Source organism: Pygocentrus nattereri, chromosome 21 (genome assembly GCF_015220715.1).
Source record: "Pygocentrus nattereri isolate fPygNat1 chromosome 21, fPygNat1.pri, whole genome shotgun sequence".
NCBI classification, from domain to species: Eukaryota; Metazoa; Chordata; class Actinopteri; order Characiformes; family Serrasalmidae; genus Pygocentrus; species Pygocentrus nattereri.
In genome coordinates, this window is record NC_051231.1 from 20,641,839 (window position 1) to 20,657,972 (window position 16,134).

At 37.1% G+C, this 16,134-nt stretch overlaps 1 protein-coding gene across 19 annotated transcripts in view; it reads right to left on the reverse strand.

Moving 5' to 3' along the window:
• The window catches only part of nfasca (neurofascin homolog (chicken) a), a 137,486-nt gene that overhangs the window by 36,695 nt on the left and 84,657 nt on the right, over nucleotides 1–16,134 (reverse strand). For 13 of the 19 annotated variants that reach the window (XR_005129296.1, XM_037532442.1, XM_037532444.1 and 10 more), the window contains 11 exons: nucleotides 15,575–15,745; nucleotides 13,475–13,528; nucleotides 11,215–11,326; nucleotides 10,285–10,469; nucleotides 9,217–9,348; nucleotides 8,952–9,095; nucleotides 8,162–8,273; nucleotides 7,726–7,892; nucleotides 6,993–7,140; nucleotides 6,478–6,608; nucleotides 2,915–2,956 (listed from right to left, as the gene is read on the reverse strand). Coding sequence is in view for 18 of the 19 variants with exons in the window: in XM_037532442.1 (XP_037388339.1) it covers nucleotides 2,915–2,956; nucleotides 6,478–6,608; nucleotides 6,993–7,140; nucleotides 7,726–7,892; nucleotides 8,162–8,273; nucleotides 8,952–9,095; nucleotides 9,217–9,348; nucleotides 10,285–10,469; nucleotides 11,215–11,326; nucleotides 13,475–13,528; nucleotides 15,575–15,745 (1,398 nt within the window). In the remaining variant the exon portion in view is untranslated. The remainder of the gene's footprint in view (nucleotides 1–2,914; nucleotides 2,957–6,477; nucleotides 6,609–6,992; nucleotides 7,141–7,725; nucleotides 7,893–8,161; nucleotides 8,274–8,951; nucleotides 9,096–9,216; nucleotides 9,349–10,284; nucleotides 10,470–11,214; nucleotides 11,327–13,474; nucleotides 13,529–15,574; nucleotides 15,746–16,134) is intronic. The other 6 variants (XM_037532449.1, XM_037532458.1, XM_037532454.1 and 3 more) reach the window with 3 other exon arrangements.

Consider the following 16,134-nt stretch of genomic DNA (forward strand, 5'->3'; position numbering starts at 1 on the left):
GAACAACGTTTCTCAACGTGCAATTGCAAGGAATTTAGGGATTTCATCATCTACAGTCCATAATATCATCAAAAGATTCAGAGAATCTGGAGAAGTCTCTGCAAGTAAACAGCAAGGCAGAAAGCCAACATTGAATGCCCGTGACCTTCGACCCCTCAGGCGGCACTGCATTAAAAACCGACATCATTCTGTAAGGGATATTACCACATGGGCTCAGGAACACTTCAGAAAACCATTGTCAGTGAACACAGTTCGTCGCTCCAACTACAAGTGCAAGTTAAAACTCTGCCATGCAAAGCGAAAGCCACATATCAACAACACCCAGAAACACCACCGGCTTCTCTGGGCCTGAGCTCATCTGAGATGGACTGACGCAAAGTGGAAAAGTGTCCTGTGGTCTGATGAGTCCACATTTCAAATTGTTTTTGGAAATCGTGGACATCGTGTCCTCCGGGCCAAAGAGGAAAAGGACTGTCCGGATTGTTATCAACGCAAAGTTCAAAAGCCAGCATCTCTGATATAAAACCCTGATGTTGGCCTACAAAGCCAAAAATGGTCCAGCTCCTTCCTACTTGAGATCAATGGTGAAAGCTAGATCCGTACCCAGAGACCTTTGTGCTTCAAGTACGGCTCGACTTGACCCACCATCTTGCAGATCACAAGGAAAACATACCTCCAGACTGTTCTCTGTCCTGGCACCAAGGTGGTGGAATGAACTTCCCCTAAGTGTCCGAACAGCAGAATCACTTGCTGTCTTTAAACGACGTCTGAAGTCCCATCTCTTTACACTACACTTATCTAATCACTAACACTGTCTATTAAAGATCTTCACCTCTTTTATTGTTCACTGTATTTTATTACAAACTTTTTTTCAGCAGGTTTAGTGTTGTGTAGACTCTGTGTTGAGTTGTAGGTATTTTTCTACTTGTTGTATTTGTTTTAGGTCTCAATGCATAGATAACTTCAGGTAGCAATTTAGAGCAAAGCTCTTTAAAATTATGTCGACCTTTATTAACATGAGATATTCTGAAGTAATGACAAGCACTTTTGTAAGTCGCTCTGGATTAGAGCGTCTGCTAAATGCCATAAATGTAAATGTAAATGATGGTATGGGGGTGTGTTAGTGCCCATGGCATGGGTAAGTTGCACATCTGTGAAGGCACCATTAATACTGAAAGGTACATACAGGTTTTGGAGCAACATATGCTGCCATCCAAGCAGCGTCTTTTTCAGGGATGTCTCTGCTTATTTCAGCAAGACAACGCCAAGCCACATTCTGCACGTGTTACAACAGTTCCCAAACGCTTATTGAGTGTTGTTAAAAGGAAAGGTGATGTAACACAGTGGTAAACATGCCCCTGTCCCAACTTCTTTGGAATGTGTTGCAGGCATCAAAGTCAAAATGAGTGAATATTTGCAAAAAACAATAAAGTTTATCCGTTTCAACATTAAATATCTTGTCTTTGTAGTGTATTCAATTGAATATAGGTTGTAAAGTATTTGCAAATTATAACTTCATTGGAATTGGGGTTGTATATACTTGAAATATTGTTTAAGTTAACCTATTTTGGAAGATTAACAGTGTTCTGTTATTATTCTGGGATGTCCATTCACTTTTAATAAGAACCATATTTAGCAACCAAAGTAAATTGGAAAGATTTTTATGTTTAAAATAGTAAAAATAGAACTGAACACTACATAGATAAACTTAAGTTAAATAGGTTTTGTAACTTTAAACCTATGTTTAAGCATGCTTCTCTGGACGTGGCCAAAATGGTACTAAATATTGTTTCATGTCTGAATTTTTCAGGTTATTTGTCTCTTACATGCATCTAAGACATGTGACTACATATACAACCATCAAATGCTGCCATATTTGGTAAATATCATGTCGCTCATGCTAACAAGCTTAGGCTTGTTTAGATAATTAGGCACTAAATCTGCAGCTTCGTCTGGAGCAGATAAACAAGGGAAACAACACTGCAGACAGTACAAGAGAAAACAGAGGAGCAACAAATAGTCTGGTGTCAATGTTAGGCTAAAGGCCAAACCAAAGAGACAGGCCACTCCTTTCATATATAACTGTAATGTCTAATATCTGTCAAGACAAACCTAATACTGGGATACCAGCCACTACTATATGGTTTGCTAATTGTTATAGTAATATTTGGCTTTGGAATATTGGTATCACAAAAAGCTGTTATATGCAACTGAGCCTCTAACTAGTTACAATCTTTTTTACTTTGTGTTTACAGTTCCAGATGAGTTTTGTGGGTGTTTTTAAGGAATCAATGTAATCATGTAATGTAATAGAAGTCAATTAATTTGTCAAAACTCTTTAACCATGTTATATTATTGATTCACCAATGTATTTTTAAAATAATTCTAATATTTTGTAAATATTATGGAGCCCTGGTACAAACAACCACATACAGTATATGTCACAGAAGTAGGTTAGAGATATAACAATGCACAAATTTCATGTACTGTGTACACATTTGCACCATGACATAATACAGTTTTTGATACAGCATCAAGACAGAAATGCAAGCCTTCATTTTGTTGGTAGAAGTGAAACTGTCACAACAAGACTGCAGCGCCTTGTGTAAGAATAATTGACACAAACAAGCAGTTTTCGCAGAAGACATACATTTCAATAGACATTGTGTATATTTTCTCTCAAATGAATATTAATGTGTGTATAATAACACCCCTAGAAGATGTGTACTTAGATAAAATAGTATGCTTTAAAAGTAAAAGCTTTAAATTAAAACTGACAGTATTCAGAGTAAATTATTTGCAGTAGATAAATCAAACAGTAGATACAATAATGCCTGCAGAGTCACACTAGTCATTCATTCATTAAAAAAAAAACTCATATATTGTGTGAGAGCACAAAGGAAGGTCGTGTTACCTGCGAAGGCACTAGGTTTTGAGGGAGACAGGGAATCATCTTCTGTGAGGTCAAATATGAAATGTTAATGGTTAGTCAGTCTATTACTAAAGTGATTAAACACTGAAATGTTTAGTATCTATGCTATTGAGCTTAGATAAGTGGACAACCATACTATAAAACAACACAAAATACTGACTACAGACAGTGAGTCAAGTATTGCATAGACATGCACTATATGCTAGGAATGTCCTGATCCATTTATTTTTTGCTCCTGCTTTTCTAGAGAAACTTACCAATACAGAATTGTTCACAGAGGTGTGGTAGGAACCAGGGACCAGATTCACAAAAGCATCTTAAGAAATAAATTTTTCCTTTTTTTTCATAACTGAATACTCAAGAAAAAAAGCTATAATTATAATAAGAGGTATAATTTTATTCTTCAAAAAACTTCCTAGAATTTTCTTAATTTCTTTCTTTATGTCTCTCTTAAGGACAATTACATTTGGTCTCATTCTTGTCCTAGCCTGTAAGAATTGAAAGGGCAAACCTCTTAAACTGTAACTTCTGATGATTTTCACAGCTATATGATATAAATATATATCCTATCTCCTAGGTATATACATAGGATATGTATATATGTACATGATATTTATATACATAGGATATGTACATGCTATTTCCTCCACCACCACCTTTCGTGATTTTGTTGAATGTTTGGTTCGTCTCTGTTTATTTTGCTGTCCTAGGGGCCTGATGTGAGCTGCTAATGGAAATAATGGTCTAATTTCTGGTAGTCCGTAAAATTTAACATGATATTAATGGCATACATGACTAACAACCTTCAGCCTACATACGAAAACAATTAAATCTTTTTCATAAATAAAACTTTCTTCAGGGAATATTTGAAAACTTTTTTTATCAGAATTGCATTTAAGAACATTCTAGTGTTTGTCATTGTAAGTTTTTTCTTAGGAAAGCTTTTGTGAATCTAGCCCCAGATCAAAAATGTTGAATGCCTCTAAACGCTACAGCACAGGAAGAGACACACTATATCGCCAAAAGTATTCACTCACCCATCCAAATCATTGAATTCAGGCGTTTCAATCACTTCCATGGCCACAGGTGTATAAAACCAAGCACCTAGGCCTGCAGACTGCTTCTACATTAGTGAAAGAAAGGGTCGCTCTCAGGAGCTCAGTGAATTCCAGCGTGGTACCATGATAGGATGCCACCTGTGCAACAAGTCCAGTCATGAATTTTCCTCATTACTAAATATTCCAGTTAACTGTCAGTGGTATTATAACACAGTGGAAGCGATTGGGAACAACAGCAACTCAGCCACAAAGTGGTAGACCAACAAAGCAGGGTCAGCGGAGGTCATCAACTTTATGCAGAGTCAATTGCTACAGACCTCCAAACTTCATGTGGCCTTCAGATTAGCTGAAGAACAGTGTAAAGAGAGCTTCATGGAATGGGTTTCCATGATCGAGCAGCGGCATCCAAGCCTTACATCACCAAGTGCAATGTAAAGCATTGAATGCAGTGGTGTGAAGCACCGCCACTAGACTCTAGAGCAGTGGAGACGTGTTCTCTGGAGTGACGAATCACACTTTTCCATCTGGAAATCCGATGGACGAGTTTGGGTATGGTTGCCAGGAAAACGGTACTTGTCTGATTGTGCTGTACCAAATGTAAAGTTTGGTGGAGGGGGGATTATAGTGTGGGGTTGTTTTTTGGGAGTTGGGCTTGGGCCCTTAATTCCAGTAAAAGGAACTTTTAATGCTTCAGCAAACCAAGAGATTTTGGACAGTTTCATGCTCCCAACTTTGTGGGAATAGTTTGGGGATGGCCCCTTCCTGTTCCAAAATGAATGCACACCAGTGCACAAATCAAGGTTCATAAATACATGGATGAGCGACTTAGGTGTGTAAGAACTTGATTGGCCTGCAATTAGTCCTGACTTCAGCCCGAGAGAACACCTTTGGGATGAATTAGAGTGGAGACTGCGAGCCAGGCCTTCTTGTTCAACATCAGTATCTGACCTCACAAATGTGCTTCTGGAAGAATGGTCAAAAATTCCCCTAAACACACTCCTAACCCTTGTGGAAAACCTTGACAGAAGAATTGAAGCTGTTATAGCTGCAAAGGGTGGGCCAACATCATATTAAACCCTATGGATTAAGAATGGGATGTCACTCAAATTCATGTGTGAAAGCAGACAAGCGAATACTTTTGGCAATATAGTGTATGTATGTAACATGGCAAAGTTAATGAATATGTTGCCTGATTACTAATACATTATTTACAAAAGTTTTGAGATGAGGTTTGGGCCTAAAAATTCTTTTTAATTCTTTAAACGTTTCATGGCAAAGAGACACACGAGGTCATAATAGTACTCAAAGAAAGTGTATTTTTCAGATTTACCATATATATATATATATATATATATATATATATATATATATATATATATATATATATATATATATATATATTTATATATATAAACAAAAATAAACTAATAATAAAGTATATATAGCATATAATAAAGTACATATATCATCTACATATATTTACATATTATCTGTATTATTTTAGATTTTAGATTATGCTTCAATATAATTTATATATTATGTGAATTTATATATATTTGTATTATATACAATGCAACCCCTGGCTCCTGTTATTTTCACTATAAAGAAAATCAGTCGACTTTGTTTACATCTCTGTGATTTAACAGTGCAGAAATAAAATAAAAAAAAACAGTGGAAATTCCTGGCTGTCACAGATCCAATCTGATCAGATTAGTACTGTAGTAAAATTAATTTAATTATTTTATAAAAATAAAACCAATATGTTTGGGTTTTTTTGGCCTATTGTGCTTTTGGTGGTACACTTGCAGTAAGTGGCAGAAAGTAGTCTTGAAGTGTATTATCCATGCACTCATATTTTACAAGCCAGCACTAAAACAAAATATGGCATCTCATAGTTGAAACACCAGCATTTTTTCAGCAGTTTTCATACTGAACTGTAAAACAGTTTCACACCGAAGACTTTTAGATCTCTTCTCAACTTCTGAAAACATGCCTTGCAGGTTTTGAATAATGATCATTTCCATGGCATGAAACAGGGACTGGAACTAGATCCAGCTGAATAGCCATGATAATATGCGTGGATGGATCAGGACATGCCTACTCTATGTGATGTTGAACATTACAGCATTGTCTATGAACTAGAAGAAAACAGATATTTTAAAGTACAAAAGGAAGGACACACAGTTTAGGTTAAACATCATGAATATTGGCCATTGGATATCAAGTTACATATGGCAATATCCACAGTGATGTATGTTAAAGTCTTAGAGAAGCATGAGGAGTGTGAGTAAATGTTAAAGCAACAGAATAAGCATTCTGTGCATAAGGGAACATTGTATTACTCTGCACTAGATTTGTCAGTGTGTTTCTGTGTACAGGCTTGCATGTGTTTTGTGTGAGTGTATGTATGAGCATGCATATAGGTTTCTGTGTGTGTAGATGTGTGAGTGCATGTGCGTGTGTATGAGCATGTGTGTCGGTATGTACCCAGTACAGTAAGGCGGGCAGAGGCAGAATCTTGATCTAACTCTGTCGTGACTGTGCATGTGTAGGTTCCCTCATCGTCACTGTGGATGTTGTGGATCGACATTGAGTCCTCATCCTTCTTATACTTGCTCCTAAATGCAGCACACACATTTTAGTTACATTTAAAACAATATAACATATGATACACAATACAAGCAATGAAAAAAGAACTGAGTTTACAGTACTGTGCCAAAATCAGTGACCTTCATTAATTTAAAATCCAGCCATAACAGTTCTGGGATGGAAGTCTGAAAGGATGCAAAGCTGTCAAGAATAGGAAATGGAAAAAAACAGGAAAATCTACAAATCTTCCAAGAAGATGCTAGTGTTCAGAACAAGGAACTTGGCTCAGAGTCCAGACTCAACATCACTGAATGTGTTTGGGATCATGCTGGAACTACAATTAATAGGGGAGGTCATCAGACTTTTGCACAGTACTGTATAATCTGCAGTGGTAGAAGTCTGTATTTCCATACATCCAACCAAAACCGAGGGGCTTGTCATCTTTAAACCAGCTGACTGTGATAGGGAGTGTGTGGTCGTGTTTGATTCTGCAGTCAAACCGGGCCAGACTTCCACGATTGGCAGAGAGGTGCTCTGGGATCCGGACTATTCGTGTTGGCTCTGGAAAGACACAGCATACTTTTAACACCTTTAATGAAGAACATTACACTGTAAGAAATAGAGGTACAGTACAAGTCTGTGTCTATTTCCTAAGGTGCAAATGGCATACAGTGTAATGTAAATGACATACCCATTGTATAAATGGACTAAAATGATGTGGCCAGAACAGGCAGAAATATGTAAATGTGTTGGTTTTCATGACATCACAGAGGCAATGACTTCAAAATGGGCTGTCTTATGGATAATATAAAAATAATGAACAGAATTATGAGCAAATAATCTGATAATTATAAGCATTCATGAGTATTCAAAGAGAACGTATTTTGCATTTGAGACCTAAACATCGAGGTGGACTTTCTTTCTGAGCTTGCATATCTGTCTTTAATATATAAATACATATGAATTGCTCCACCAAGTCCTACCCGACACCTCTGAATTACTATTTCAGGCTTTACAGAATGACGCAGCAGTGCAAGCAAAATTTTCCCCCTTCTTACTCAGTAATGCTACTACTTTTGATTTCAACAAATCTTACACAGTGCAACTTTAAAACAAAATATAATAATAATAATAAATATTTCGCACCCTTGACTTCCAAGCGGACTTGATCCTCAGCCTTGCCCAGGATGTTGCTGGCCACGAACGTGTATGTTCCTTGGTCTTCAGGGCGAGCCCGCTTGATCTCCAGTGTACCATTGTTATGTAACCTATACTTTACACCGTCCAGAACAATGCCATGGCCATTCTTGAACCTAGATGGACCAACAAACACATGAGATAGTGTTTTTCAGTCGATAAAGCAATCATCTGCACGTCAAGCCTCAAAACTTTCAAGCTGGGGTCATCAATTCTGGTACTGGAGGGCCTCATTCCAGCACTGTTTGGGTATTTTCCTGTTCAAACACATACACCTGATTCAACTTTCAAATAATTACCAGGATTAGTTGGTGTGTTTGAGCAGCAAACTGTGCTGGACTCTGGTGTCTGGCTTAAGCCTTTAAATAATCTGTCTGGAGCTCACCAGCGCACGTCTGGATATGGTGAACCGAAGAAAGGGCAGTCCAGGAAGGCTTGATGATTCTCAATCACTTTAATCAGCTGGTTCTTGGGGCCCAGCAAGCGAGGTGCCATATCTGTAAAAGAAAACATCAGGCCTGGCTCAATCACAACTGTGCATCAGATCTTCAGAAATGAACTCTGCCTGGGATCTGCGCCCGTTCTAAAACATCTGGGGGCTCATTTATATAAAGTGTGGGATATCAGATTTTGCACCTATATTCCTTTGATCTGACTGATCTAATTACGGCCATGCTACCGAATTAGTTCAAGCTGCCATAGTCCATAGATGGCCTTATTTAGCCACACCTATGAATTTTAGAGCAGGAAGTGAGGCTGCATCCCTGTCACTCATGGCCACATGGTGAGTTAAACTAACAAGGTAAAAGGTCCATTTTGATTGCAGGTGGACTTTAACATTGCTGTTGTGTCCCACTGTATAAAGATTTCAGGTGGATGTGCACTTATCTGTGTGCATGGTTTTACAATGATTTGTGACTAATAAACATGATTAGGGAGGATTTAGGAAATTGTCCATGTATAGGAACACTTTATAACTGTCTGTGACTTACTCTATGCACTTCTTTACAAATGTGGGTTCACTGTCTTATTACCAGGCTCTACCTCTGCTGAAAGAGGAGTTAAAGCAGGCAGTGTGCGTGGTGGTAAAGCCCTCTAACACTACGTTAAAGTCACTACGTAAGAAGAGCAAAAGAAAACAAACTATATTGTGAACTGTCTTTGCAGTTTGTTACCTAGTATGTTGACGAAAGCGTTGGCCAGCAGGTATCCATGTTCGTTTGAGGCATTGCACTGGTACACAGCACTGGTGCTGATTTGCACAGACCTGAAGATGATTGCATCACCTACCACATCCCTACTCGGGTTCGGCAACGAACCTGCAGTTTCAGATACAGAAAACAGACAAAGAGATCACAAAACTGGGCACCTGAATATGTGTTGTGATGTAGTGTAGCATCCTCTTATGTTATGAATGGAACTTTTGCAGGGCAGACTCACTCTCTATTGGCTCTCCATTTACTAGCCACTCAATGCTGGGCTTAGGGTTTCCACTGGCTAGGCATACCAACTGTCCATTCTCACCTGGGGCAAGCACCAGGTTGGTAGGCTTATTGAGCCAATAGGGAGCAGCTGTGGGAAAATGAAAAAAAGAAAGAGAGTAAGAATCATATCTTTCTGAAAAGAGAAATGCTCTGAATTTACTTGATCCATATCATTTTCACATGAATGAAATATGGAATGGGTATCATTCAATTTTTTCAAATACTTTGATTTTGAAATCTGAACGATATCAAACAAACAACATGGTTATTTGGACCCTTCACTGTCAGTGTGAGGTCTCAGAACAACCAACATAATGATTTGGACCAGTCAGGAGGAGGTCTCCATTCAAAGTCAAGGGGAGGTCTCAGAACAAACAACGATTAGAAGGTCCGTTGAGTAATTATTATTTTGGCCAAAAAGACATTGGTTTCCTTTAAAATACACGGTTAGCTTTAGACATGAAAAATACAATTAACTGGCACTGTGGCCCACTATATGTCCAAGCTTCAAGCCAGAACAAGTGGATTTGCTAATCTTCTAAAAAAGTGGATTTTCTATCTTCTAAAATTGCCTGGAAAGCAAAATGGGTCAGAAAAATCACAGTTAGACATTTTTCCCAAATCGTTCAGCTTATTTACAGGCCTCAACTGACTGCAGGCTAACCAAGCTATGTTAATGCATATGAAAAGAAGACAGCCAATCAAGAACAAGTATGCTAACTGGCTCATGGATGATGGTAAGACTGACTGCTTAGGTACAGAAAGTTGGTACTAAATAACAGAATTTTTCAAAACTCTAGTACTTAAATAATTCAGTTGGTATCATAAATGAATCTCAACACCCAGACTTCTATGTTCTATATTACATCTATGTTATAAGTTTTATTCATGTGAAAATGATGCACACATTTGAATCAAGTAGCTTCAGTATATTATTTCTTTCTGTGTAGGCTTGCAACAGTAACATGCAGCATGTAAAGCCTGTAGACCAAAACATCAGAGACAAACTTGCTTTGAGTCTGACCTTTTACTTGAACCGAGATAGAGTGTCGAATGCTGCCAATCTTATTACTGGCCATGCAGACGTAGTCTCCTAAGTCCTCCTCTGACACAGAAACGATACGCAGAGTTTTATTGTAGTTCTCAAACTTCACCTTCCTTTCCGGCAGATCCCCGCCATTCTTAAACCACTTGACGTTAGGGGTTGGGCTGCGTGTGGAACAGAAAGGTGAGATGGTTTATACCAAAGATCTGTACATGGCTACCATATTCTAAATGTGGCTACTATAAGCAAAGTCTGAAGTTTACATTTTTTAATGAAATTAAAACAATGTAGGTTTCAGTCACATATACAAAATTATTCTACAGCCCCAATTCCAAAGACATTGGCACAGTATGTGAAATGCTAATAAAAAACAGAAAGCAGTGTTTAGTAAATTCTGTTTGATCTGCACTAAATTGAAAATGGTACAAAAACATAGTATTTGATATTTTATGCTATGGATTTCATTGAGCCTTCACCCATTTTCGCACATAAAAGACTCTTATATAACCAAGCACAATTATGGTTTAAAGTTTTGCATACTAACAAACTGAATCTGTATTTGAAAAGTGATGATCAAATCTTGAGTGAAAAAAGTACAGTCAACAGATCACTAATGTATATTATTTATAATATATTAGCTTCTTGTTGACCAAAAAAAGTTTTTTCAGATATTGAATGCTCAGTAATGCTACTACCTTCAGTTTGAACAAAATATCATACATTTAAGTGTAGTGCTTCCATTTAAAAAATGCTAATTTCAAAGGTTGTAATATCTGTACTGAATTTGGAAAAAAAAATCAGCTCTAGTTACTACTAATGTAAAATGACAGTAATTATTAAAATGAACGTGATTCCAAGCATTTGAACTGTAGTGTTTGTCTGAGTGTGTTTTATTTCCAAGTCACTCACACTCCTGCAGCGATACACTCCAAAAGAAGGTCTTCCCCACGGAGCACCATCTTGGAGCTGTGCAATCCAGAGGGAGAGAGAAAGCTAGGTGCATTTTCAGGAATTTTGCGTGCTGTGGAGAACAAAATACGAGTTTATCGCCTGAAATATGCACAAATAAACACTAACATAAAGTTAGGAACAGAGAATAACACTTTTGCCTGAAGACCAGTAGCAGTTAGATGTGGCTCTAATCAGTCTAAGCACAAACAATAAGCCAAATGTAAAGACACATTAAACATGTATACATCAACCACAACAACGACGGTCACAGTAAAGAATATAATGTTAATTTATTACATATTTACTGACTAATCTCACCCTATCTGACTTGATCAAACCTAGACTTTCATTTTCTAGACAGACTTATAATATTAAAGGACCTGTATGGAGCACCTGATTTAAAGGTGACATCATTACATAAAGAGGGCTGTTCTTGTTTTGTTTTTTCGCAGATTGGCTGCGAAAATCAACTACAAACCCTACACCTTCTTGGTTTGGTAATCATGAGTCATGAGTCAATAAGGCACTGCTTGGTTTTACTATGTTGATTCCAAGAGCTATAGAAGCAGAAGAAAGTACTAATATTCACAACATTGGTATCATAGCAACTGTCATAAGTTTAGATAAGATACACAGACAGTTGGCAAAAATGTCACCCTACTTCATGAATTTGGGCTGCAGTTTAAATGACCTATGCTCAGTTTCCAGTGTAAAATCATATGCAATACACAGATAACACTAGAAATCAATCTCTCTCTCTCTCTCTCTCTCTCTCTCTCTCTCTCTCTCTCTCTCTCTCTCTCTCTATCTATCTATCTATCTATCTATCTATCTATCTATCTATCTATCTATCTATCTATATATATATATATATATATAAATATATATAGCCATAATAATATGCGTGGATGGATCAGGACATGCCTACTATATGTGATGTTGAACATTACAGCATTGTCTATGAACAAGAAGAAAACACTTTCTCGAGTACAAAAGGAGTACATACATATAAATAAATAAATAAATAAATGTGTGTGTGTGTGTGCGTGTATATACACATACACACACACACACACACACACACACACACACACACACACGAACAATGTTCGTAAATAATGAAATAACTGATGTGAGTCAATACATCAGATCTTGGTGTAAAAATATTATTTACTCTAACTTAGAAATTATATATGTTTAACTAATAATGGAATTTACATGGAACAATGTCTATAGCAACATGATGGCAAAGTTCATAAATAAAATAATAGATCATTTTTAAATAATTGCTAATAAGATAAGATAAGATAAGATAAGATAAGATAATCCTTTATTAGTCCCACAGGGGGGAAATTCACAATTTCATTTAATAATTTAATTATTTAAATGTCTTAAATTGTTCTTCTTAATAAAACAGGAACCTTGATGGAATGTAACAAAATCTTTGATGAAATGATTTTGCTAATTTTTGTAGCCTTGAGAGATATATAAAAAGCCCAAACATAATTTCATCAAATGAAGGGTTTTTGCAGGCCATCTCTCAAATGATCAGATGCTAGCAATAAATAGTATTGATAGCATGGCTGAAAAAAAAATGAAATAAGGACAGAACACACATTTAGCTACAGATGAGATTTCCTGTTACCACACGGCTCAAACGAGGAAAATGTGAAGAAAATGTCAGAGTTAGTGCTGATTGTGCTGCATTCACACATACAGCAGTGAAATTAGCATTGCCTGGGGCTATTAGCATAGCCTGTGAACAGAGGGACGAGGCCTATTGTTAGTGGCATGGGGAGGGCAGAATAGGCCTTGAGGATTAGCCTATGGAAGTGCCAGGAACATGTGTTCCACAACCCTGTGACATGTCTCCGCCGGCACAATGGCACAGGTTCCGAGTGAATGGTGGATCCATAGCGCGCTCCTGGTAGAGACTTTCTTGACGCAGGATGAAGATGACGGTCTAGACCCCCTGGGGGTTCACAAAGCCTGCATCTGTTTGCATATGAAACTTGACAGCTGGTTCTAAGGTCTAGAAGTGGCTTGTTTTTTTTTTTACCCCAAAATTCGCTGAACTCGAAATAGCCTGAAGTATTTATAGGCTCCCCTGGGTAAGTGGTTAGAAGCATGAGCATTAGTCCTGTTAGAAGATTAAGAAATTGAGACTAGAGCTGGTTTAAAGGGAGGGGGAGAAACTGCTGAGGCCTTAGGGACTCACCACCATACAGGTCAGTGTCGTTCAGAGAGGAGTGTGTGTCATTATAAGGCTCCTCTGTGGACAGAGTTACACCATCAACATCCAGAAAAAGCTTTCTCCTTTGAAATTGCTTATATACAGAGTGGTTAGCCTGACTCTATTCTCTTTTTTTCACAACCACTGGTCATTTCTTTGTTTATTTGCTTAATTTTGGAAAACTATGTTGGAAAAAAGCATAAAACATCAAATGTGACCTGTGCAAAAGCTGTGGCAGATCATAATTTATGTTTTATTTTTGTCCAATATGTTAAACCTAGCAAATAAACAGAAACTGTGCACTAAAATTAGCATTTTGTGGATATGCTGCATGCATATTTTGAATATGAGCAAATACAATCCCGTTTATGTTGCATAAAATATTTGTAATATGCTATTCCTGTTCAGTTTCACAGGTTTAAATAATTAGTAGTTCTGCAAACTATAAAAAATAAGAAATTTTATATGTGTCCAGAATGATGAATGGAGCTGTAGCAGATTCTAAAATGGCTGAAAATTAGTTTTTAAAAAGTATCTGTGTAATATCAAGACCTACTATACTAAACATAACAATCCAGTAGGATTATTTACAACATTGGGGAGGTTTTTGTGCTCAAAAAACACTGGGCCTCATTTACCAACCATTCGTAAGAAGAAATTCCTTCTTAAAAAACACTTGACATTCTGACATTTACCAATGTTTTCTTATTTGGGATTTGTTCTTCGGTAAAAACAGAATCCACACACACTCAAGAGCAGTTTAAGAACCTGTCATGAATCTGATGTAGACTTTTTGTCAGTACCTTTCTCAGGAACAAATTTAAGAATGAATTTATATTGATGAATAATGCCCAACGTGTTCAATCTTAATCTCGATGTGAACACAACTGAAAAGTTGCATAAATAAATAAATATAAAAATATGGTGTCTGAATACCACTACAACCAACATTATCCACTTAACTGTAGAAAGTATGCCAAGAAAATACACAATATGTTATTTACAATTCTCTGTGCATCTGTCACTGGTCTTGTCTACAAATAAGTGGTGAACAAAAACCACTGACAGCTGTCACTAAGAGGGGGGCTGGCTCCCCTGAGTCATATTATTCATGTTGAATGCTTGCTGGATCAATAGAATCAATTTTGATTTCCTCCTAGTGATTATGGGTGTCACTGGAAAAGCAATGTCATGTTAGAACTTCGGATGTAATAAAAAGCCTGATTACATTTCTAATAATGTAATTATAGACTGGTACAATGTAATAACTACATGCTTTGTAAGAAACATTATATGCTTGGGAGTTATGTGTTTGGTGCTAGGAAAGATTATTTAATGTTAAGAATAGCTTTAAATGTTTTTAAAAAACAGAACTTTTACGCAGAAGGCCCCTTAGCATGTTTTACATTCTTTCGGTCTTTAGCATAGCTTACGATCATCAAAATGAATACAAATGAATACAGGAGTTATATGGAAGAAATGCTGCGAAGAAACAAAATGAAAGTGAAGGTCTGTCATTCAACTTGAAATTGAAGCCTGGTGCAGTACAATCAGACCACCACTAGAGGGACACATTGTACCCCCTATTTGTCAGTATTCATCCTCTGATATACTGAGAGACCCAATTTATAGGGAGCCTGGCCACTTCCTATTTCTGCCATTATACTAAAACATAATTGCAAAACATGCATGGGAGTGATTAACACTAAATGGCTTAATTATTTAGCCATTGATTCTGGAGCTTCCTTAAATTTTGTAAAGTAGAGAAACGTATTTCACACACCAGAATCTTTCCACTTTTTATGCTGCTCTATATTGAGAAAAGATGTATAATATGTAAAATATAACATATTCCTGTATAAAAATAATTAAGTATAACAAAACTACAATTTTGTACAAAAGCTCTATAGGAACACATTAATTGTGAACTATCTCTACTGCTCCCTCTAGTGTCTGACCAACCTGGTAGATATTATTGATTGGTATTTCTCACAACAAATTCTCTGTTATATACACTGAATTTAGCACTGGGCAAACACAAACACAAAAAGTGCACTGGACAGCCAATTCTGGGCCAGTTCTTACTTGTCATGACTTTCAGGGAAAAGGGGTTCTTCTGCTGGATGGTGTGCGTGAAGAGAAATCGAGCATTGCAGCTGTAGTCAGTGCTAGCATCCTTAGCTAACACATTGGAGAAATAGAGGTCCCCATTCAGTCCCATTGACACCCGGCTGTCCTGTGTTATGGGCATCATGGCTGGAGAAAAGAAGAGACAATTGCTGTGAAAACCAGGGGTGGAAAGTTTCACCAAATTCACACCTTGATTTGATACAAATCAGTGGTTTGTTGATCTAATAGATTTTTTATTACAGCTAAAAAAATGTGCTCAAAAAGTGCCTTACATTAATATACTGTCCACACTCAATTTCAAAGTATTATTAATAATTTGTTGTTATTAGTATTATTTGAAACATGCTTTGAGTGCATCTCATCCTCTTTCCTTGCTGTACACTACATCTCTCAAAGAAACAGGCCAGATGATGATATGAGTGACAAAGTGCAGTTCATACTAGCATAACTTTCAGAAGCCCAAAGGCTTATGTTTCTCAAAACTAATGAGTTTTTTTTCCCAAAGATGCAACAAT